This window comes from Corvus kubaryi, unplaced genomic scaffold (assembly GCF_017639235.1).
Source record: "Corvus kubaryi isolate FWS band 111438036 unplaced genomic scaffold, C.kubaryi_AGA036_p1.0 37384, whole genome shotgun sequence".
In the NCBI taxonomy this organism is placed as follows: Eukaryota; Metazoa; Chordata; class Aves; order Passeriformes; family Corvidae; genus Corvus; species Corvus kubaryi.
This window is the reverse complement of record NW_024581126.1, coordinates 5,053,028-5,078,062: the sequence shown is the minus strand read 5'-3', so window position 1 is coordinate 5,078,062 and position 25,035 is coordinate 5,053,028. Positions and strand designations below refer to the sequence as shown.

Genomic DNA, 25,035 nt, shown 5'->3' with positions numbered 1-25,035 from the left:
CTTCTCCTTCTTTTCCTTCTTCTCCTTCTCCTTCTTTTCCTTCTTCTCCTTCTCCTTCTTCTCCTTCTTCTCCTTCTCCTTCTTCTCCTTCTTCTCCTTCTTCTCCTTCTTCTCCTTCTTCTTCTCCTTCTCCTTCTTTTCCTTCTTCTCCTTCTCCTTGTCCTCCTTGTCCTCCTTGTCCTCCTCCTCCTCCGTCTTCTTTGTCTTTGTTGTCTTCTTCATCTTCTTCGTCTTCTGGAACTGGTCATCTTTGCTCCGGTCTAAAACACCAGAACATCGCCAGGAGCCCCACACTGTGGCCCGAGAAGGAACTGGTCAGCTTTGCTCTGGTCCAAAACCCCAGAACATCGCCAGGAGCCCCACACTGTGGCCCAGAGGGGAGCCCCTGGGGCACCACACCCTGACTCCAGAGGACCTTGGGAGAAGCCAAGCAGGACTCTAAAACAATTTATCAGGTCTTCTCCACAGCGAGAGGTTTTATTTTCTAACATTATTCATTTTTTCCTTCCTTGTGCCTGCATGCAGCCTGCTTGTTAAACAAACAGTCCTTTTTTTCACTTTTCTCCAAGAAATTTTTTTCGAACCTGTGGGGGAGGGGCTGCCAAAACCTGCCTTCCATTAGAGGACACTTTCACCTCAAGATGTTTCCTCCTAATTTGTCTCAAACTGAGACAGTGTCTAATGACCAGATTTATTAAATGCAATTATGGTTTATCGAGCAGCTTTATAATAGTAGAGTAGTTCAGACAGAATTTGGAGGAATAGCACGTTCTGATGCTTTTGGTTTGGTTAAGTATGTGTATGTGTGACTTTAAGTATGCAAATAAAGTTCTGAAAATGACTTCTGTTTCCATAATACTTACAATATTTTTATATTGTATTTATATGAGGTGTATTGATACCTATATTTGTAAAATCAATATTTTTCTATTGTTCAGATTTCTTGCCTGAAGTGTCAGTTTGCGATAGAGCAGGGAGGAAGAAACAGAACAGCTGAAAATTACTTGACTAATAAAAAAGAATTCAAACAGCAAGGAAGTTTTTGACGTCAATTTGAGAAGAGGAAAAAGGACATAGAAAGAAAAGCGAATATGCCAAAGGAAATGGGGCTTCAGCTGCTCGCAGGCTAGATTAGCTGTGGAAGATGAAAGTAGATGAGTAGTGTTGGTTCCTGAACCTCTGGTTTGCTTTAGCATGAGAGAAAGATCTACAGTCATGTGCTGCCTTTCAGGTCTTCTACTGACCACTAATAAAATGCATTGTTTTTATATCACCATGAGGAAATTGAGTTCAACAGATTTGGAACTAAAAATAAATTAAAAATAATTGTTCTTGTCAATACCTTATCATCGTCTCCATTTAAAGGATGGGCCTTACCTTCTATCAGAGTTGCTTGGCATTTCACAGGGCTTGTATATGCTGCATAACATGTATAGAGAATAGAACTCTTTGGACATTATCTAGATTGCCAGAGGAACAGTACCCTCTCTACTCTTCTGTGTAAATGTGTTAAATCAAAGAGGAAAAACCCTGTACAAATTAAGAAACAGTCTGTCAGAGACTGGAAAAGACAATCTGTTTTGAGACATCTTGGGAGCTTGGAATGTGTGGTACGGGGTGGGTCAGGCTTTGCTCTGGTGAGGCGGTGCCCTGCTGCATGCCGCCCAGATCCACAGTGTCTGTCAACCATGGCTCACTGGAGGCAGCTCCCCAGTGCCACCTAACCCACCCTTGGGTGGCCAAAAGATTGGAAGTCCCACTTGGGAAGAAGGCCCAGGATGGGCCAAGGCTTTAAAAAGCCTGGCCAGAGGGCAAGCACATTGTCCTTTAACCCTACTCCTAATCTTGGAGCCTTGAATTGCTGGAACCCAGGATTTGGTATCAATGTCTGTTTTTCTGTATCTTTCCTGTCTTTCTGTTTTTCTCCTTTTCTTCTTCTTCTAACTCTCTTCTCATGGAACATAACATTGAATGATTTCAAAGGTTTTCTATGTTCAGTGGGCTAAGTCAATGCTGTAGTAAGTGATGTTATATTGCATTTAGTCTTTTGCCAATGTTCCTTAATTTTCTAGTTTGGCAGTGAACTTTTGTGTAGTTTTTTACCTCTTGAGAACGTTTGGTTGGAATTTTCTCCTTTGCGCCTACCCAGAGCAAAAATACCTTGGTTTAGCCCTAGGTTTGAGTGACAAGGGTGTTACACAGTCACAGAGTGCTGAAGACATAACATGCTCTTGACTGATTTACATATTCAGAATTACATGGGAAACTTAACAGCAGCATAGTATTGAGAGAAAAAAAATTAAATCACATTGACATTAATGTTACTGGAGAACATAAACCCTTCAGATAAGGGATTGTACAGGAAGTGAAATTGCTTACATATCCAGCAAAAGTTACAAGAATCCAGCAAAAGCTAAGATAAAGTTCTTGGGACACTGAATATTGAAAAAATTATCCACCCTCTGGGCATTTGTGGTGTTCTGCCTTTAGAAGATTAAGCTACTTCTTTCTTTACAAGTTTTGCTACACTGGACTCATTTATGTAACAACTCTATGTAAAATACATTTTAAAATTTTTATAAGCAGGGAAGTGCAATTTAAGCTATGGATTTTTTTTTTTCTTTAGAGTAAATTGATAGGGCTGTTACCTCCTGTAAAATTTCTGAAAAATATAGCAGCCAACATTTTCATTTGGGGAAGTTTCTTTCAGAAGACAAAGTAAGATTACTTTAGCCAGCCATTATGACATAACTAGACTTTACAACATATTTAAGAGGAATTGGAATAGAGGGCTATTAAAAGAAAAGGGGTTTTGTCTGATATTTTTGCCTTTTCCCTTTCTTGGTGTAAGCCATGTTGGGTTTGCCTTCCAAAGAACACACTTGTTTGTTTTTCTGGTTATATAACCCTTTCTAAAGTTTTGTTTAGTGTTGTGACACTTGCATCAAGCTTTTCCTGCCCCTGATGTGCATTGATTGAAGTGGAAAGAAAACAAGTATTTCTGGGCTCCTTGGAAACCATCCCCTGTGACTGATTTTTACAGTCCCATTTCCATGTTTCTCTATTGGTATTAGCCTTTTTACCTCAGTTGTGTTCCTTGCTGTGATCATATCCAATCTAGATATTATCTCATATAAATTCCCTTAACCTAAATATTTAAAGTAGTATCACACTGGTAAACAGATCTATTTTTTAAAAAAATATAAATTGGTCCTGTTTGAGGATATATTTCTACTGCAAGCACATGAAACCTCCACCGGCTCCCTGCTTGCATTGAGATTATTGAGGATACCCCCCATCAGCAGCTCAGTTTAAAAGCTGACTTGTGTTTAAACCTGACATTTCAAAGTTTTTCAAGTTGAGTTTAGGATTTTGGATTAGTCCTGCTTTTGCAGGACAAGGGACTGTTTAGTAAAAGCTGCATGGCTGCATAGATATTTTGTATTTCTTTGCATTATTTTCTTCTCTTTGTCACTGTGCAAAGAGAAAATAAGAAAGGGATAGCAAGCTACTAGCTGGCAAATTGCACATCACCTTTTCTGTAACTCAGGTTCAGCAATTTTTCTTGTATGGCCTGTTTCAATCACTAATTCATGTTTTATGTGCTTTGTTATTCTTAAGGAATTTACAAGTTGGCAGTGTTCTTCCAAGCCTCTCAATGCAGCGTGCCCTCCTCTGGAGCATCTTCTTGACCCTGCCTGGCTGCTCTGCAAGCTTCCCAGCATCTCCAAGTGGGTGACTACTTTGGCACTGTTTAGAGTGCTCAGAGGTCTGCTGGGACAGGTTAGAAAGAGATGGATCATTTTCATGTCTTGAGTTCTGTTCAGCTTTAGTGGCATTTAAGGAAACAAAAACGATAATAGAAAAGCTTGAAAGATTAAACCACTTTCCTTAATATTACTCTTACTTAATATTTTCTTAGAAAGACACATTTTTATACTCAAGGCTCTAAAATAATAAGCAGAGAAAATGTGAAGCATTTCTTATTCATTTTCGAGGAATTACATAGCTTTTGGTAATTTATCCTCCCACACACATCCCAGACAATGACTTGAGTGTTCACTAAGGAAACATAATTGTGGCACAAGTAACAAGGCACAAATGTCAGGATGGTTTGGGATGCGCTCATTCCCATTGGTATCAGCCCCTCCCAGCTGGACCCGTGGGGAACAAAATGTGAGTTAGACTCTTAAAGTTAGGAAGTCCACAACTTAGCAGGCATACAAATGTCTCTGCTTATCCCTGTTATTTTTCTGGCAGCTATTCAGAAATGTCATAATGTTGTTGTCACTGCAAGAACAGAAGAACTTAAAGTAGTAGTTTTCTATTTTAGAGAAGAGCTGCAATATTTACTAGATGCTCCAGAGCTGGAGGATAGAGTTTCTCTGTCATTGCTTTAACAACAACAACAACAACAACAAAAGAACCTGAGTATTTTGCACTGTTACAGTCTGGGTTTTTGTTTTACTTTCTTGTGATAGGGAGTTATTTTTGGACAGAAAGTTTGGGGATGCTGAACTAAAACTGGCTTCTCCTTTTATTCAGCTTTGTTTTTAATTTGATGTCTACTGAAACTATCAAAATGTCAGCTGTTATAATTGAACTGGATAAGATTTCTTCAGATGAGATTGAGAGCAAAAAGGATTCCAAGCCAGATTTTAAGGAAGGAAAATTCAGTGAATCATGTGCTGATTATCACGTTTTTCAACTTCACTGCTCATGTTCTGCACCAGCTGGTAAGCATGCATTTATATAACTTACTTCCTCAAATCTGTGTCTACTTACTCATGTAACATGTGGCAATTAAACCGTAAGACCCAACAAGGAAAACATAGGAAATGTTGCTGTCGTGCAGGCTTTATAGGATGTAATTTTTAGCCCAGATAAAGGGAAGAAACAAATGTTTGTTTAAAAAGTATTAGTGTCTCCTGAACCCTCTAGCACATGGTGGGGATAGCCCAGGAGACTGTTACTTCGGCATTATAGGAAGATGAACTTTCCATAGGAGAGGCTATAGTTTTTGTGTAAGTTAGAGCAGCCCGAGCTGCTGCTCTGATAGGACTTTATAAAGTGTGTCTATAAGCTGTGCTCCCTAATGCCTATCACTGTGGCTCCTCGACTGTTGTTTTCTGGGGTTTTGTCATATGTAAAGAGGGAACTGCATATTGCTTCTTTTTATATCACAGCTGGTGTTATGTATAGTTAGAATAGGTCCACAAAAATGTCAATTTTTGTGACCATCATAAAACTTTAATTTTTCCCGAAGATTCAAAGTAATGAAAAATACAGAATGTAGCTGCCTCAGATTGTCTAATATAACCAAGGGGAAACACATCTGCAGTTAATCAATGGAATCTCAGTTAATCCCTAAAAGTCTTCTTAACTATTGGATAGTTCTTCACCTAGGAAATACCTTCTAAGAATTCTTTTCTAAGATTTCTTTTGGACTACATCTATATTGTGGCTTTCACAACCCCAAAAGAATAATTTGATTTTCATCATGTTTTCACTTGCCCAAACTTGAACAAAACACAGTGGAGAATATCTGAATGTAATTGATGCTCTATGCTGTGGTAGGACAAATGAAGTGCAGTGGAAGCCTGCACCTTTCTGATTGGCTAAAGCAGGTGAATATATGAATGAGATGGTAATATTTTTAACTCTGCAACAAATGTTTGGAACATTTTCTAGTTATAAATTCAGTTCTTACACATCAAAATGGTCAAATAGTTGGGATCTTTCTTTTGCAAGAAAAGCAAATGGCTTGTGCTTTCCCTAATAGAAATTTTCTAATTTCTGTTTCTCTAAAGCCTTCAGTAACTTTCGTAAAAAAGAATTTTCACAGTCAATGCACTTTTGAAATTTTCTCTTGTAATGTCAGCAGGGTTTGTAAGGTCAGGAATAAGGTGTCTGTCTGTTCCCCTGGAATCCTATTACATAATTTTAAAAATACCTCTCCTACCCCATAAAAGTGTCACTAAAGAACTTGTGCATGTGCTAGGTGATTTGCTGAGCTATCTTCCTCAAATGTCAAACAAAACTTTTTAGCCTATCTTGTTGATAAAGAATGAAATGAACTTCCAGCATAAGCAACATACTGTTTGTCGAACTAAACTGCTCAGAATTCTGCACAAAGGACACAATATAAAGCCACATTTCCTTGTTGGGTTCTTCCAGTTTGAAAAAATTATTCTTTTCTTTCAAAAATAATTTTGTCTCGTGAGTGTTGCAAACACTATTTAATATTCCTGAAGCAGAAACAGTGCTAACAAACATCTCTGACAAATGTTTTGTCAGAGTTTGGAGATTTTCTTGCTTAATATTTTTGCATAATGGGCAGAATAAGTAAACACTGATGCATTGTCTTAGTGTTTTGGGGGTGTTATGAAGGATCATTTAAAGGAAATGCCATCTCATAGTTTGCCTTCTAAAATTTTCCTTGATATATTTATTTTACCAGTCTTTAAGCAAGCCTTTTGTAGTTTCTAGTGTTGTGCTGTATTGGCTGAAGTCTGAATGGAGAAGTATAAGCAAGTCTTATTTGGCTTCCACATGTCTTTTCCTAAAAGGAACTTCTACTTGCTCAGCCATGCGTATTGATAAAAATAAACAGCTCTTGGTTATACTACAATGATGGACCGTATTTCTTTGAGTAGACTATTTCCCAACAATGCTGCTTGTCAGGTAGAAGAAAACTTCAAGCTATGGTAATTAACAGAAGTTTTTCTCTTAGAATTTAGGTTTGGGTTTTGTTTTGTTTGTTTTCAAATATGTGCCGGTTTGGGCAAATTTAGAAATATATCCTCTGAGAGAAGGCACAACCACCCCTCCCCCACCAGGTCCAGGAAAAATAAATTTTCCTCAAAGGAAAGTGAAAGAGATAAAAACTATTTATTTAACAAACACACAGGAAAAGGATAGTAATGCTAAATAATAAAACCCCTCGCCCTGCTGAGAGAAACCTGGGAAAATTTCAGAGTCCTTCTGTAGATCTCTCTCTCCCCCTCCTTGGAGCTGGGATGGGGTGGTGGGCCCACCTCCAGGGCCAAGGCCTTGGTGGAAAGTCCTCCCAATGTATTCTGATGTTTAAACTGACTAGCAGAGGGAAAAGGAAAAAAAAACCAAGTCCCAGGAAAACAAAAGTTCAACTCTCCGAAGGAAAAAGAGCTGAGGAAAAAAAACTGCCAAAAGCTGTTTGGAAAGAAAAGCAAGCTGGGTGCTTCCCTTCCCTCCTGCTCTCCTGCCGCAGCTGAAAAAAAAAGTCGCTATCTCTGTGTGACCTTGAACAAGCTGCAAACTGCTTTGAAAAAGTTTTGCTCAGTTTTTCCTTCCCCCTCTCAGGCTCAGTTTAAAGGCATAGAAAGGCACAAGAATTAATTTCTGGCGTAGGGCAGCGATATGGGATACACATCATAAAGTCACCCCAAGACAAAACAGTAATATGAAAACCTCCAGTGAAATCAACATCCTGCATCTGGGTGCTGGCCCTGAGGTTTGCTAATGTTGGTTTCTCTGCCCCATGGGACTCCACTTCCATAGTTGCAGCCTTGGGAATCTTATATTGAGTGTCACTGAACTTCAGATTTTGTTTTTTTGAAAAGAATTTAAAGGACTCATGTAAAATTGTTCATATCACCAACAAATGGTAGGAAAGGGTATGTAAGCTATGAAAACATTAGGTACTCAATGTTAACCTACGGAAAAGCAGGTTAAAAACACATCCTTGTTCTTCTGTTCAATTTGCTGTTCACAATATTGTTTCTTTTGAGAGGCTTATTGTTTAAAATTTATTATTCAGTGCTTGTCATATAATTCTTTTGGTACATAAAGCAGAGAATTCAATATAGAGAGATTTCACTTAAGAAAAGCTTTTTATGTAGTACTGATGTGTTGCTAATTTTAAACATATGACCTACAAAAAAGTGAACACTAACAAAGTACAGTGCTATCCTGAAGTACACTCTGATGTTCAAGAAATGTTGCTCAGACAGAAAAATATTAACCATATTTTTATTTTGTTTTATTTTCAATTCTGATCCAAGTACCAATTCTGAGATATATTTTTTTGGGATCTGCACATACATCAGAATATATTGCACATGCATCATACTGCAGACTAGTAACACTAGAATAAGAACAAAAATATTGACAGATTCTGAGTACAGAGTACAGAATTTTTTTTCCATTTGGAGCCTTATTGAAATATTTAGGGGTTTATCACTTGCAGAACAATATTGAGACGCTGGTTTAAGAGATGAAATGCATAACCAAGATCAGTAGATAAATGCCCCAGGAACAGATCAGAGACTGTTGTTGGCTTCCATGGTGCTCGGATTACCTGGACTCTGGGTGAAGGCTTGAATGGAGCACAAACACTTTAGACATAGCAGATAATGTGGGATTGGTAGGTTTTTAGAGATGTCAAGCAATCTTTAAAAATTCAAGCTTATTTTGATTTTTAAGATACTTACTCTGCAAAGAAGAATTTTTAATACAACATACAGCATGAATGCAAGTGTCACAGCCACAGCAGTTTGTCTTCACCAATGGAAAACAGGCTGTTCCTGATATAGAAATATAGAACCATTTCTCTGTTGTACTGGCCAGAATTTCCTCTAGGACTGGGCGTATTTGCTCTTCAGACTTCTCACAGCCAGCAAAGCTTATCTGAATATTGCAGATGTAAATATTTGTGCAGATTTAAACCTTATTATCCCTGATATTTGCTTTTCCACTTCATCTCTTGTTAGTCAGGAAGAGACTGAAAACATTCGACCTACAATCTTTATTGGTCAAGTCAGAGTACAGCACTTGAACTGTCCTGAAATTAGAAACGCATGAAATCACATGGGTTTGACTCTGTGACTTTTAGTAGAATGGCTAGAAAAACACCTACTTTTTTTTTTGCCTTTAATGTGGTTCTTTCACTGATGAGCTTTTTGGGGCATCTTCTATAGTGATTGCAGGTGAAGAGAAAGGGGGAAGAAGAGAATATTATTTCATACAGGGGTGGAGACTGGGACTCAAATTTGTATAGTATCCCCTTGGTCTTCAACGCTGGCAAGAGTCAGTCTTTTTGCTACTAAGCCTAAAGATATACCATGAGCTACAACTGGAAGATCTATCGTTCTTTGACACTGCCCTCTGAACTAAAATTTCATTAATAATACACAAAATGAGCCTATATCTAAAGAATAATTCAGAGTTAGCAGAGACACCTAACATACTGAGGCCCTGGGGGTCATGACTTCTATCCTTACATGGCTTGGATAAATGGAAACTAAACTGAATACAGAAATCTAAATTTTCCCAGAGGCATAATTTCTCTTCTGTCCTCTTCCTTCATTTAGTGGGCTATTTACTTTCAATGGAGAGTGGAGTTGTTCAACAAACTCCGAGAAAAGGCACTAATGATTTATAATAGTGGATTTTATTTCCCAAACTATCTCAGTAGCAATAGAAGTATGTCTATGTAAAGAATATGCTGACCTCACAGACCAAACTTTCCTTGATTTGAAATGTGAGGTCAATACTTGCAAAACAGATGAGTGCAGGCTTGGTAACAACAGTGAAAGTGAGAGTGAAATCTGAGCAGTCTTCCTGTAGCACAGTGTATCTTGTACACATGTCCTGTATCTTGTAGCACATTGTATCTTATCTGTTAGAAGTGGGTCTGTATGCTTAAGTCCTTTTTACTTGAATAATGAGTATAAATTGTTATGCAGGTCTGCAGTATATTAGAAGATGCAAAATGATTCAGTGTGGATGGGGAGGTCACTGAGGAATTTCAGGTTTCTTAAAAGTTAAGTCTTGATTTATGTGTCTATATGCAATTGTAACAACATGTTTTAAAAAACCAAGTCTGAAACCTGTGAGCATTATAACTAGAATGGACTGATGACCACAAATCGATAACTTTGGTAAGTAAAGGACACTCCTCTGGTGATGTAGAATACAGTTGTATTTTGTGTTTGAACATGGACTTGACTGTAAATTCTGATGGCTGTGTTTAGACAATATGCAGTGAGGAAACAAATGATGTCATTTAGTACATTGTATATAAGTTACTACTTGCAATATTAGAAACCCCAAATACAGGTTGTTTCATTATCACACCACCAAAAATGTATAGAAACTCTGGCAGACTTTATAAACCTTTGTGGTATTTGTATCAGCATTGTAATATGATCTACATTAATCTGATTCAAAAAACCTAAAACAACAATCAAAGAAAAAAAACTTCCTGAAAATACAAGTTTAGTAAAATTTAGAAAGGACATCATGGGAGAGAGGGAATTATGTAGCATTATCTGTGCAGGCAGCTGAATGTTATAAATAAAAAGTTCTGAGTGGTTCTGGAATACGCAAGTGTGTTTTTCCAAAAGTACATGGTGAGAAAGGATTTGGCTGCCTATTAGTCTCAGTCCTAAAGTGTGCTGATTTGCTGGTAAAATAATAAATTGGGAATGGTATCTTCAGGAATTATGTATCTATATATGCAAAAGTGTTCATAATCATTTCGATCTCTCTCATTTTTGTGCTCCTGCCTTTTGGGGGGGAAGAGGAAGGGCATGGTGAAGTCATTTAGATCCAACTACATCAACCTCTTGGGGCAATACAATTATGTCAAAACTTTCTGGTTGTATAGTTTTTGGAATCAAGTAGCCTCAGGCTTCTGTTTTAAAGATTTGACTACTTAGGATTATTATTTCTAAAATGCATATATTCTTTTGTATATGAAAATAAAATAGCACTTCAAAATAGCATCCTAAATTACGTTATGTATCATAAATCTTTTCAGTAAGCAATGGTCTTCCTTATTCTGCTGCTATACTTTTGTGCTCTAATGCAATGGGCTTTCTGTAAACTCAGATTGTAGTCAGATGCTAATATTAATTATTTTAAGGTGTTGATAACAAGAAAGGTAGTAAATTGTTTAACAAATTTGATTCAAAGGCACAGAATGATGTATGTTGAAGATAAACTGTTTCAGTCCCAGCCAAGTACTGAGATGCATGCTAATTTCTACAGTGCCTTCTTGAATATTTTGAAAAAAAAATTTCTGGTGCTTCCTTTTAGAACATAAATTCTCTTGTTAGCAAAGTCTTCTTCTGGTAGGTACATTAACTATCCTTTTCCTTAATTTGTTTTTCTCCCATTCTTTTCCTGATCTAATAAGAAATAACAGTCCAGTCATAGTGCACATGGCACTGGAACCGTGAATAAGAGGTTAAAAATGATTTTTGCTTTCCCTACCTAGACATTGAGAAAGGACTAAATATCAGAAATTCATGAAATCACTAAAATAACATGAGTCAGTCCACATTTAAGCTTTTTCTCATCTTATCTTGGTACACCTTTGCCTTTTATATTCTAAAGGTTTTGATTGTGACACTCAAAAAATATTCAAGGAAAACACCCTTGTAGAAGTATTAGTTTACTCAATCTTTCGTTCACCCAAAAAACATTGTGCTGAACCCGAACAAGGGAACTAATGAATTATTTAACTGAACCACCATCAAAATCTCATGTTGCTGTACTCTAGATTCCTATTGTCTGATTCTCTTTTGCCCAAGGATGAGACATACAAGGTCTACATGCTTTCTCTTCCAGGATCCTAAGGCAAGCTCTGTTAGTGTAGCTTTAAAAAGAAAAATATAATGAATAGGCCCTGTCAGCTTTGGCAAGGCAAAATGTTTTTTTTTGACTCAATGCCACTTTGACAGAATTAAGACTGGATTTAATAAAGCCAGTCTTTCAGCAAGGCAATTTCTGAAGTACCTCAATCAAAGTACAATTATATTGACCTGCGCATCTCTTAATAATGTCTGTCTTGAAAAATCCATGAACTCTGGAAGTTGTCTCTGATAAAAAACAATGGAAAAAGAATATGAATTTTGCTAGGATGGTTGGGTTGCCTGCTCTTTGAGTCTCTGTAGAACACCTAGTTTGAGTTGCTGATTGTTGCTGCTCACTTCAGTTGACTAAACTTTCTGTCAAAACTAGACAAAGTGGAGTAACTCAAGAATAAGGAGCTCTGTCTATATGTTTATGCACCCTTTTTATTTTTATTTATAAAAACCTAAGGAGAACATAAATCTTCTCAATTAATGGATGATCAAAATAAGTTGAATGAAGTTTATTCCAATTGTTGACATCTTATTCTTCTTGAGAGTGACTTTGCATTGTCCTCTGACTAATTTAACTAAATGATGTAACAAATGCTCAGGGGGTTTTGTCTTTTTTCTTCATTTCTGGAAGAACACACTTTGTACACAGTTTTCACACAGGATATGACTGGCTTGTTCACTTACCTCAGGAAGGAAATAATGAGGGCCATTCAAACAAGTACCAATGTTTTTTCTTAGTTTATTTATAGACATCTTGTCATCCTCAAAATTCACAAAGTTTAATACAATACATTTTTCGCATGTTCTCTTTCTGTTAATAGTATTTGTTACAGTAGAATTAAATGTGATGCCTATTACGGTTTTTTTAATAAAATTTTGTTTCCTGCTGTTCTAGTTTTGATTTCCATATGTTGTCCTTCTGAACTCCTTTGGTTTCCTGGGAAAAGCAAAGCACAGATAATGTGGGAGGTCTGGGAGGGAATGGTTATGCTTTTCTGTCCTTTGTAACCCAAAGGAATTCCTATACAGACTCAGGTCAAAATCACTTGTTTGATATCCTGTTTGGCAACAATCAGTATCTGGTATTTTAGAGGAAAAGAAAACAGGAAAGCATGTTGTTGGTCAGGTTTCCGGTACCTCCTCAAAGATATCCTACCACCTGATCCAACTTAGCAGCACTGAAGTACTGCAAGAGTTATTGCACTCAGCTTGAGGAAAATCAATAATGCAGAGTTTAGTCACTTGAGATAGATGTTCCCATACCACTGCCTTCACCTAGTTCCAGCCTGGGATAAAGGGTGCAAAATGAGTCCGGGGGAAAAAAATATTCTCTAGAAGTGATCATATGATTACCCCTGAAAACCCTAATTAACACTAGGAATTTGACTCATAAACTTGTTTTTGCATTTTGTCGCCAATGTCAATTCCTTGCTTTCTGTGTATCTCATATTTTTAAAAGTTTAACAAGGTCTGTTACTCTCATTTTTTCTTCACAAGGAAATATTCTCCTCTTCTATTGTTTTACTCAGCATAAAGCACTTGAAACAATCTTCCTCTCTGCTCAAATTTCTAACTTTTTTCCTTCCCTTTGCACAAAAGTAACTTTCCTCATCTGCCCATCAACAATTTTGGTTTCATCTCACTTGGGACTTCTCACTTCACATTATATGTCGTCTTTTTTTTTTTTTTTTTTAGCATCAGTTTTCTCATTTCTTTACACTTTTGAAGTGACAATTATTTGTAAGTATAATATATTTTAAACATGCATCTTTGGTTTCTTTCTTAAAACCAGTTGTTTATCTTTCAGTTGCTTTCAGTACCTTAACATTCTTACACCACTTTTTTGATTCTCTAACTTGTTTCTCATTGTGAGACTGCAGCTTTTTCTTGTGGTGCCAAATGGAAGAGTTTCCACAGAAACTGTAAATCTTTGTGCTAACTTGGGCTAGAAAACAACTGGACCTTAAGTTTTGACTTCCTTCTTTACTCTTCAGCCTTTCCCATTTGGCCCCTCTCGTTCTGTTTCAGGGCTGCCAATAAGCTCTATGTTTATTACTATTTTCACATTTAAAAGAGGAAGAACATAATTGTGGAGGCACTGTATTCAGTTTGCAATCCTCTGTCAACATTTGTAATTTTGCAATTCCTTTTAGATGATCTTGTTATCTTCAAGGTTTAGTTCTTGTACTTCTTGCAGTAGGTGCTAATATATTACAAGATGCTTTCTCACTGCATGTTCTTCTGCATGATTTTAGTAACTAGAATCAAAGAGGCAGAGTAATTGGCAGTGTTTGGGACAGTATACAAACCTGTAAAATTTCTATTAATCAAAATATCAGAGGTGACCAGTATTGACACTGGAATTTCCAGTGTTTTCTTAACATAGAAATCATAGTCTTACAGTTGCACTACAGATGAAGTTATAGATGTGGTCTCTGTCTCTGCTTTATTTGAAAGTAAGACTTGGAGCAAAAATTAACTTTTTAATATTTTCTTTTTCTTATTGTTGAGGTTTAACCTCTGCTGGCAACTAAGTACCATACAGCCATTTGTTTACTCCCCCACCAGTGGGATGGGGGAGAAAATTTGAAGGATAAAAGTGAGAAAATTTGAGGGTTGAGATAAAGACAATTTAATAGGTAAAACAAAAGCAGTGTACACAAGAAAAGCAAAAAAAAAAGAATTCATTCCCCACTTCCCATGAGCCAAAAGCTTCCCCACTTTCTCACTTCCATGGGTCAGCCATCTCTTGGAAAGCAGGGCTCCATCAAATGTACTCATTACCTGGAGAAGACAAATGCCATCACTCCAAATGTTCCCCATTTCTTCTTGCCCCTGTTTTATATACCGAGCATAACAGCACATGGTATGAGATATCCTCTGATTCATTTGGGGTGAGTAGTCCCGGCTGTGTCCCTTCCCAGCTCCTTGTATGCCCCCAGCCTACTTGCTGGCAGGGCAGAGGGAGCAGCAGAAAAGTCATTTGCACTGTGTGAGCACTGCTCAGCAATAATGAAAACATCTCCACTTTATCAACCCTGTTTTCAGAGCAAATCCAAAACACAGCCCCACACTAAGCAACACACTTATAAAACTGTGGTGAATTTACTCAGGAAGAATGCAGAATTTTGCCCTGGCTGAACTTGGCAGCTCCATGTGGAGTTTTTAGGACAAAAGCTAGAGAGTGGTGGAAAAGCTGCTGTCTATTGACGGTGAGGAAGCCCATCTCCAACACTGAAACTATGATTCAACAGTTTCTATAAAGAGACGAGCCTGTGATGTGCATGTCACTGACTGATAGACTCTGGAAGCAATCACTAAAAATAAATTAGCATTGTGTTACTTAGATAATGAAATACATTCTCACAATTTTTTTTGTTTTTTAGGTGTTGGAAGCCCTCTTTGATTTACTTTACCAGAAATTGCTATGTTAATAGGGTGGTTCTGAGAACTTCAGCCTCTGTTCTTATCATGCAATCTTTCTACAGAATAAAAAATCAATCGATAGGCATAGCTTCATGGCTAATTTCTTTTTGTCTTGTGTATTCTCCTGTCAATAACCTTTTTCACTCCATTTCTACTTGATTAAGATGGAAGATTTGTACCTGCATATATGACAGTACAGATCAGTAAGTAAAATGCGCTTTGACTTTTTTACATCTGTGTTCATAGAATCATTAATTAATTTCTTTGTATGAGTGTTGTGAGAAACAAAAGCTCATCCTGTGCTTCCTTGAAATCGTTGAACAATGCGTTTCAAGTTTGGACTATGTGCTATCCAAGCCAAGTAGAACCTAAGAGGGTACCTAGTATCCTCAGTCTGAGAGAGACTATAAATTTTTGTATTAATGCAATAATAATAAATAAATTAAAAAAAATAAAGACAATAAAGATAATATTAATAACAACAATAGTAATAATAATAATAATAATAGCAAAAAAGTGGTGATTAGTGGTCCCTGCTGTTCAGTGGCTTCTTTGGAGTCCTTTGGCTTTCGTAAATTTATTGAAGTATGTAGGGCTACTTCTGGTTTGGGGAGCGGGGTCCTTTCTTTCTCCTTTTTTTCTTTTTCCCTGCCTTAAACTGAGCCTAGAGAAAGCTTGAGGAATCTGTCTCCATCAAAGAGCTACAGTAACTTTCAGCATTTTTAAACATTCTCTCAATGTTCATATTCCACTTTCTGTGTTGTGATTCTTATCTTTCTTAATGAGAATTTGAAATAAATGATGTGATTTATAGTTCAACACATCCTCTTTAATATGAAGAATGAAAAAAAATACACCCTTCTAAGGGTTAATGTATTTTCTTGCAAAAACCATTTTTAGATAAATTCTAAATTTCTGCTGCAGTTGCACATAAGCTTTGTATAGCATTGTCAATAAGAAACCTCTAAATATATACAAATATGGTCTGTTTTGAACTTATTTAATCTATACAACCAGCAGCATTCATCCATTTTTATTTTAATAATGACTGATTTTAATATTCAACCTAAACTGTCATAAAATGGCGTGTAGGTGTTCCTGGGCTTTCGCATCTATGGGGATAGTGCTACAGGACCAACTTAGGAGGATGCTGATGGCATGGTGCCATTAGAACTCATGGTTAGTAATCACTGACCTGTGTCAATTTCTGAATCATACAAAGGATACATGGAGTACCACGTCGGCCATTTGGTATGCCAGACACTGCTTTAATAACTGTGTTCCACACTGTTAACAACATCAGAGCCATCATGTGCTTGTGCCCACAATTGTTTAATTTGCTGGCAGATACATGGCCTGAAAAGCTCAGCATGTTGAAGCTACACAGAAAGTATGCTCATTCAATCAAAATTCCATTAACAAGCATTCTTTTTTTGTCGAGTTCCTATTCTAGAAAAGATGGAGAAACAATTAGAACGGCTGGGTTTTGCTAATGGAACTTCACACATGTTTTTTCTCGTGTGTTAAACACCTTTTTATAAGCACCTCATAGTCTGGGGGAGAGGGAGGGAAGGAGGTATTTTTGTACAGTAATAGCTACTTTTAAAAAGATAGACATGTTTAACTACAACATGACAAAACAAGACTATCAAATGGCATTTCTTCCTGGAGGATTAACTACTTCTTCCTCTTCCCCATTGCCTTTTTTTAAGCTAAGTGTTTAGAAACTTCAGGAAGTTTGACATCTAAATCCCAGTTCTTACTGAGTATTTTTATCTTTGTCTTACACTAAAGTCTTGTTTTGGTCTAGTTCCATACTAACATCTGATTAAGGTTAGCCTTTTCATTTTCAGAATTTGGAATCTAATATTTGTGTTAATACATTCCTGCAACACAGATACCAGAGGGATTGAGTTAGAACTCATGTTCAAATAATGTTTTCCAGACTAAAGCAGATTTGCTTGTTTTCTCACTGCTGTCAGTTCCCAGTACACAAACTGAAGGACTTATTGTTTTACCTGAAGGTAGAATCTGTTCAAGGGAAAAAACATAAAGACATTGATGTTCAATGGTTATATATTTTGATTATTACATTTTTTTGCTGGCTTCTAGAAAACGGAATAATTTTAGTTAATCTTGTTCTTATCATTGAAGATGTAGCTGCATTATTAAGTGTTTCAGGGAAGATCACAGGGCAGGTATATACTGTATTATATCCTCGGTTAACTGCTTGTGTGTACATTCTTCCTCTGCACTATCCACTGAAAATTAATCATCTTCTCTCTGATCTGAATGTGAACACAAGCAGTTACCACTGCTGGGCACTACACTGTTTCTCATATTGATTTTTTTCTTAACACCAGAAAGTTTCAAAAATATCATCCCTGCTTTATTCCTCCATCTTTTGATTTGAACAGCTACTTGTAATAACTTCTCTTTGAAAACTGGAAGGTTCATGTTTCAGAGGAAGATTTATCATTTAAATGCTTTGCAGAAGGATCTTTTTATTTGTTTCTTTTGTTTGGTTTGTGTGGAGGGTTTTGCTTTATTTTGAAGCTATATATTTATTTGATAGCATAAATATTAGCCCAAGGAGTTCCAGGTATTGGCTGCATAGAAATTATTTACAGTCCTGGCTTATTTCCTTCTTTAAAACTCAACGTCTGTCTTGATTGAAAATGATCACACACTACTTTCATACAATTTTGTGTAGTTTGGTAAAATTATAGATTTTTGTGCTTACATATTTATGTAGTTGCTTACATCCACCTGAAGTGGATCTTCAGTTGGTAAATTCCCCAAATCCTTCCTGCTCAGAAAAATTGTCTAAATAGATTTCATAAGACTTAACCTTTTTTGAATCACTCCTTGTTAAGGATAACATTCAATGGTCATAGTTTATCAAAAATTTCAAATGGCTGTTAGAAGTTAAAATGTTCATTATATCGGTGTAATTTTTTCATTAGTTCTGCCCATCTTCACTCATCTGAGGTGTTGTTGGTATATTTTGATCCCACACCACAAGGGAGTCTGGACAAAATTTATGTGCTTATTTTATCAAACTAAATATATAAACTCAAAATTTTTCATAGCTTCATAGCAACGTACAGTGTATTTTTTTTTTGAGTTGATATAAATTATATAAATTAATCCTGACTGTTACGATCTGGTTTATAGACAGAAGAGCAAAGAAAATTAAGTCTCTGTATATAAACCAGAAAGAACTTTGAAGGTTCAAAATATACCCAAAAAACACGATTAAAATCAAACAAGGTTAGATGTTGGTGCTAAAAAATTGATGTATTTTATTTAAAAGAGGCAAAGAGAAAGAAAGAGAAAAGAAAGAAAGAAATAGAGAAAGAAGTGTGCATGGGGGGGTGGGGGGACAGGGAGTGGTGACAGGGGTTAGGTGGAAGCATATCACCCATCCGAGGGTCCCAGTGATGTCTTGCTGCTCACTTCCATCTGGTCTGCTGGTGGTGAGGGTCCCCCGTGGCCACGCCATGCTGTGCCATGCCACCACACGCCGCCACACACCAAAGAGTGTAGAATCCAGTGGATTAATATACGCTTTGGGCCAGGTGGGAATGCCCACGTGCCTCCCTTGCAGGGGGCCAGTTTGACACTGCCCCTTGCAACACTGAGGGTTTGTTGCATCATGTCTGGTATAGGGTCTGGGGACCCCTTTGGGGAGGCCTTTGATGGGCCATGACACCCCCTCTGCTGTCCTTCACATGAATGTGGCTTTTTCCCCGTGTGAGGGGCCCCTCAGCTGGGCTCCTCTGCACATTGGAGGATGGGCGTTCACTGTGCCTCTGACCAGAGGTTTTTCCAACGCACACACAAAGCCTCTCCTCCCTCCACCCTTTGGTTTGAGGGTCTGTTCGAGCCTGGCAGCTGATAGCCCTGGGGCTGTGGTCTCCACTCCTAAGGCGTTAAGCTTGTGCTCTGTGAATGTCCCCAGCCCTGAGTTATCTTCATCAGTGAGTGGTGTAGGGCCTCTCAGAGCCCCATTCAGGGTGTGGTAGTCTTCTCTGCAGCTTTTGTAATACAGTTTCAAAAGTCCTTCATGAAAATGTTTAAGTCACAAACTACAATATTTCAGTTACTGACACGGACAAAACAAGTAGTAGGCCTTACAAAGCAAATCAGATGAAGAAGAGTTATAAGAAATTTCTCTTAGTACTTAGATATAGGAATACCTAAAGTGGTGTTAAAGAATGCACTACAGATGGGAATTATTATTATGGAAATTTTAACTGTTTGGCTATAGAACTGGGAATAAATACTGCCAATTAATGTGAGGATGAATTATAAACGTTATATTGATAAGTTTTTTCCATCACTGGCTGATACAAACAAAAGGAGAGTGCTCTAGAAGAATAGGAAATAAAAGAAACCTATGGAAGAAACTATTTCTATCACAATAATATGAAACACATATGTGATAAGGAGATACAGCAGCAAGAATTTTTTAATTCTTCACTTTGAGAATATGTATCAAAGTGCACACATATCTGAGGAAAAATTCCAGATAGAATCAAACACCAAATGCTGCAGAATGCAAATGTTTTATTTGTTGCAAATATGCCATTTAAAAAAAAGAAGGTATTTATAAAAGGAAAACTGAAGTCTTAGAGGTACATGAAGAACTAAATGCAAAATAGGGTTTCAGAAATGTAGATTGTATTAGGAAGAACTCTTAACTTCTGCTGTTTAAAATTAATTTCTTCACAAACACAATGTGAGCCAACTTGGCTAATAAGAACTTAAATGAGATGGACAATCCCAGTTAGTAGAAGAATTTTAAGTGCTAAGTTACAGTGAGAAAGAATGAATGATTCTAAAATGGTATGTAATGTTGTAGGTATATATTAATCACATATTTTCCATTGAGCTTAAGCAACATGCAGGAAAGTAATGGAGTCTCACATTTGGAATTTAAATGCTGGAAAACAACAGAAAAAGGAAATATTTACATGTTCTTTATGATTTTTAAATGCTCAAAAAACCCAAAGTATTTTGTCCAAGAAGCAAAATTACAGATTTCCTATACAGATCTAAGTAATAAAAGAGGAAGATGGGAAGACCATTAGGTAATAGAAAGGCTTTTATTAAATCCATGTAGTACAGCTACTTCACAAACCTGCAGCTCTTCTCTTACATACTTGTATTTCCCAATGAAATGAAAGTCTGAACAAATACAACAAACACAACAGATTTTACAGCACTTCACTTTATCATTTTTATTGTACATTAGTCCTTTTCCCAGGCGAACGTATTTATTTGAAGCATGTCTATCTGCTCTTGACTGTGCTGTCGCACTCAGATACATATGACCATGGGCTGTAAGGGGCTAGCAACGGTTCCTGTATTAAGGAAAATACATTTTGTAATGTGGTTTTGGCCAGCTCAGTATCACTGGACCTTGATTGTTGGTCCCTGGAGGCCCTTATGACGTCCCATGGAAACATTACTGGAAAAGACAAATAAAGTGGTGCCAAGAACTAAGATGCTGGAGAGACAGTCATCCAAGAAGCAGAGCTTCAAGTTTAAATGTATTTGATCACATATATTTGACCATACCACTAATGTAAATTTTTTGTCTTCAATTTGACCTGTAGTTCTTTGAATCACAGAGATTATTTTCTCACCGGGAATTTTTTTGGCTCCCTCTTGATGCCAGAGAGCAATACTTTGAACTGCGGGATCTCTCCAGCCTTGACTGTGTTGTATCAATCAATTTAATTTATAGTAGATAGTAGATAGTAAGTGTTGACTAAAATTTCATCTTATTGAACAGCCTTGTATCTAATGGTCCTAAATGGTGGCTTCCAGCATTTTGATACGCACAAATGAGAACTCAAGAGGGGAACAGCTTTTAATTTTGTGGTGATAAATCCTTACAGTTTTGAAAACATGAATATTTTTCCTGTGGCAACTTGGACTAAAATGTGAAATCAGTTTATGTAGAAGGAAAAAGGAAAAACAAAGTGAAACTCAAACCCAAAACAAACAAACAACAAAACCCAGCATGTTTTTCTCATCTGATGTTTTTTTCTTTTCAACTTTTTTGAAGGTCAAGCAGAACAACACATAAGAATAATGAGAATTGATCTATTAACAGATTTCCCAGTGTTAATTTATGTTTTTCAATAAGACTTTCTGGGAGAAACTATGATTCTATGTTGTAGTCTAATTTAAATGGAGCCTTCTTCAAAAAAAGTAGGATTTTTTTCCTGTTGCTAAAAAAATTGCAAGTTCTAGACTTATCAAGATAAGTGCAGGCTACAGTTCTGGTATTCCTTGACTAAATGGCAATTTAACTCAGTGTTAAACTCAACTGTGGTTTATAAGGACATGGCAAAAGACAGAATCTTGTCTGCAATGCTTTGCTGGCTGAAATTTTTCTGGGATCAGTGAATTTGTTTTCTAAAAGGAGAAAGAAGTGCGTTACTAAGTAACTTATTTATTGCAACAATTGGTTTCCTGGTTCATGTAAATTGATAATAAAATGTTATCTTTTACCTTTTATGTTATCTTTTGTCTTTTGAACGTTGTCTTAGTGACATGAATGGTATTATAAGATGTCCGGTCATCAAGAGGACTCAGTTCTATTGTTCAGAACAAGTTTCAATTTTAAAACTTGGCCGTTAAGTTACACTGAAGTATACAGTTCTGTAACTTTTAATATTCCATTTGTTACATGAAAGCAAATTCCACTGTTCTTTTCTGTGCAACAGTCTTCCTATACAAAAGCTATAATTCCACAAATATCTTTACAACTAAATTGAACTGCATACAAGTATGTCTCATGAAGCAATACACAGGTATTTTCAAAATTTTAAAAGTATTTGAGAACTTTTGGTGGTGCATGATTGATTTTCTTGATTGAAAACTAAATTGTCTTTGGAAATATTTGGGTGTCAGAAAAGCATTTTTCACTATTTTTACTAACAGAAACTTTTTTCCCTGTCCAGTTAGTTACAAAGCAATTAAAGCTTATTCTTTTGCACCTATGCCTTTAAGTTCTGTATTTGCTTCATGTAGTGTGAATTATGATGTATTTCTGCTTGCTGCTTTTTTTTTTTTTTTAATAATAGAGTTCAATTTCTGAAAGAGGAGCAGGTTGAAGGTTCTTGCTTTTTTTGACTACCTTGAGATTGTTCTTCTGGCTTTCTCTCTTGTTTTGGAAACATGAAAGTGGCGTAAGAAAGGCTGACTAAATGACACCTCAGCTACTGCATGACTGATGCGAAGTTTTTCTGCTCTCCCTGCTCTAGTCCTTATCCCAGGAGAGACCTTGAGTAGATGTCACAAGCCTTTGGCTATTTTCAGGTTTCTGGAGTGAATGAGATAGTAGCCTGAAGGAACAAATGGTGGAACTAGTTAAAAAAGTGTCTTCCTCAAGTTCTTCCTGGCCCAGATGCCAGAAAGGAATAAATAAGGATTGCTCTTGCTAGAGTGTAGCTAAACTTGTCTTGATAGATAGCATATTTCAAAGCCCAGGTGTTGATAACATGCTTTCTCTACTTTTCAGACAAAGAGAAACTCTTCTGTGTTTAGCTCTTGAAGGGAAGAATTGAATGCAATGAACAGTTTATGTAATATGAAAACCGCATGTTAGCCTTTTAAACCAAAGGTTTGCAAACTGTCCAGAAATTTTTCTCAAAAAAATGGTATGCTTTCTTTCACAGCATGTAGAATGCATAGATAGTTCTATGAGGGCACTGTTCTCTTCTTGCTTGCTTGAAGCCCGAGCTCACAAACTGACTTCTGCTGTGGCTGCAAACACACAGGACCTTGCCTGTCAAACCACTGTCCCAGTGTCACTTAGTGCTCCAGCAGCACTGTGTCCCAAGGACAAAGTCCTCTGCTGGACTGGAACTTCTCTTTTTGGGAGGCATGCTACCTCTTGGTGGCATGGGAAAACTTGGGGTGAAAATATGTTTTGCTACAAACAATTCTCAAATGTATTCAAACCCTTCAATGGATTTTGGATGACACTCAACATACATGTATAATGCACGAGGGAATGACTGATGATGGAATGGAAAGCATTAAAGAAATCCCCTGCCGTCTGGTATTGCTGATAGTTTGCTGGTGCAATGACTTGCAGATTCCTGTACATACTGCCTTTGAGAAGACATGTAAATATTTGTCTCTGGCATTATCATTAAAAGTTGTAAATATGTTTGGGAGGAAGAGTATGACCAAGATCAGTTATGTGCAGAGGAAAAAAAAAGGAAAATCAAGATCTACTTTGAAATAACCTGTAGCTGTTATCTACTAACAGTTAAAGCTTTAACAGTTTTTTGCTGACAATACTTGGTATGTAGTACTTGCTTATCATTGTTTTCCAAATGAGGTCATATGAACTTTAACTTATATTATTACACTTTCAACAAGTGCCATTCTGAGTTAATAAAAGTGTCTGTAGTGTCTCTGGCTAAACCAAACACAGCTGTTTACACCATGGAGCAACCAGGCATAAGTGATTGGGTTTCATAGGCCAGGGTGCAGGTCTTATGTTTTTGATTGTGTAAGCCTTATGATGATTTACTAATTAATCAAAAATAAACAGGAAGAAGTGTGATTCAGATGGAAAACACATTTCCTAATTCCAATTTTATGATCTGTTGCTGCTTCATGCCCAGCCTTTCGTCTCAGTGTACAAGTGCTCCTCAAGGCTTGGGGCTGGAACGAGGTGACGCTGCTCCCATGGGTCCCACTTCTCTGGTCTTGGACTAGCAACTGGACTTCAGTTCACCTCAAGGCAGCTGAAAGATAGCTACTGCAGCTTCCTCAAGCCAGAGAAGGGAAAAGCTTTGTTGTGGTTTGACACTGGCCAAACACCAGGCACCCACGAGAGCCACTCACTCACCCTCCCCTGCTCAGCTGCGCAGAGGAGAGAAAATTTAAGGAAGGGTTCGTGAGTTGAGATAAGGACGCGAAGAAAAACACTCCAAGGGCAAAACAGGCTCAACTTAGAGATACAAAGTGAATTTATTACTAACAAAATGAGAGCAGGATAATGAGAAGTGAAATAAACCCTTAAAAACACCTTTTTCCCCAACCCCTCCCTCCTTCCCACCAACAGCACAGGGAGATAGGACATGGGGGTTTTGGTCAGTTCGTCACCCAAGGTTTTCTTCCGCTTGGCTCAGGGAGACAAGTTGTTCCCCTGTGAGACTGTGGGGTCTCTCCCAGGCGAGACAGTTCTCTGCGAACCTCTCCAATGTGGTTCCAATCTCATGAGCAGCAGTCCTCCCAAAACTGCTGCAGAGTGGGTCATTATTCCACAGGGTGCAGTGCTCCAAGGACTGGAGGCTGCTCCAGCCTGGAAGCAGGGGCCCTCTCTCCACCGGGTCTCCCATTGGATCACAGCATCTTCCAGGCATCCACCTACTCAGGCGTGGGCACCTCCCCCATGGGCTGTGGGTGGATCTCTGCATCCCCTGTGGATCCCAAGGGGCTGCAGTTGGATCTCTGCATCCCATGTGGATGCCCATGGGCTGCAGGGGCACAGCTGCTTCACCATGGTCATCACCACGGCCTGCAGAGGAATCTCAGCTCTGGCCCTTGGAGCACCTCCTCCCCCTCCTTCTTCACTGACCTTGGTGTCTCCATGTAGTTTCCCTCACAGGTTCTCACCTCCTCCTCTTCTCTGGCTGGAATTAAAACTGGCCCCTGTTGGAATTGTAAAAGGACGAGAGCCCAGGGATCCTGGCAGGGGGAGGAATGCAGTCCAAAACCAATGTGGTTGATAAGCACAAACTCTGTTTATTAGCACTCCAAAGGCACTTATATAGTATACCAGCTTGTTAACTCCTAAGTGGCTTAAAGCTTATCACAGCACATTTCTATTTCTACATAATTGGACTTACATTGGCAAGCTTCCGTAGTCATGTTATGATTAAAAGAATTCGGTGTTCACCCCTCCTGTTCCCTGGTTAGCACCTTATCAGGACAGCTGCAT

At 37.7% G+C, this 25,035-nt stretch overlaps 1 protein-coding gene across 2 annotated transcripts in view; it reads left to right on the top strand.

The window, feature by feature from the left end:
• Nucleotides 1-4,210: 4,210 nt before the first annotated feature.
• The window catches only part of ANO3 (anoctamin 3), a 198,434-nt gene continuing 177,609 nt past the window's right edge, over nucleotides 4,211-25,035 (top strand). For both annotated transcript variants that reach the window (XM_042035651.1, XM_042035650.1), the window contains exon 1: nucleotides 4,211-4,736. In XM_042035651.1, coding sequence (XP_041891585.1) covers nucleotides 4,562-4,736 — 175 coding nt within the window. In that variant the 5' untranslated portion in view covers nucleotides 4,211-4,561. The remainder of the gene's footprint in view (nucleotides 4,737-25,035) is intronic.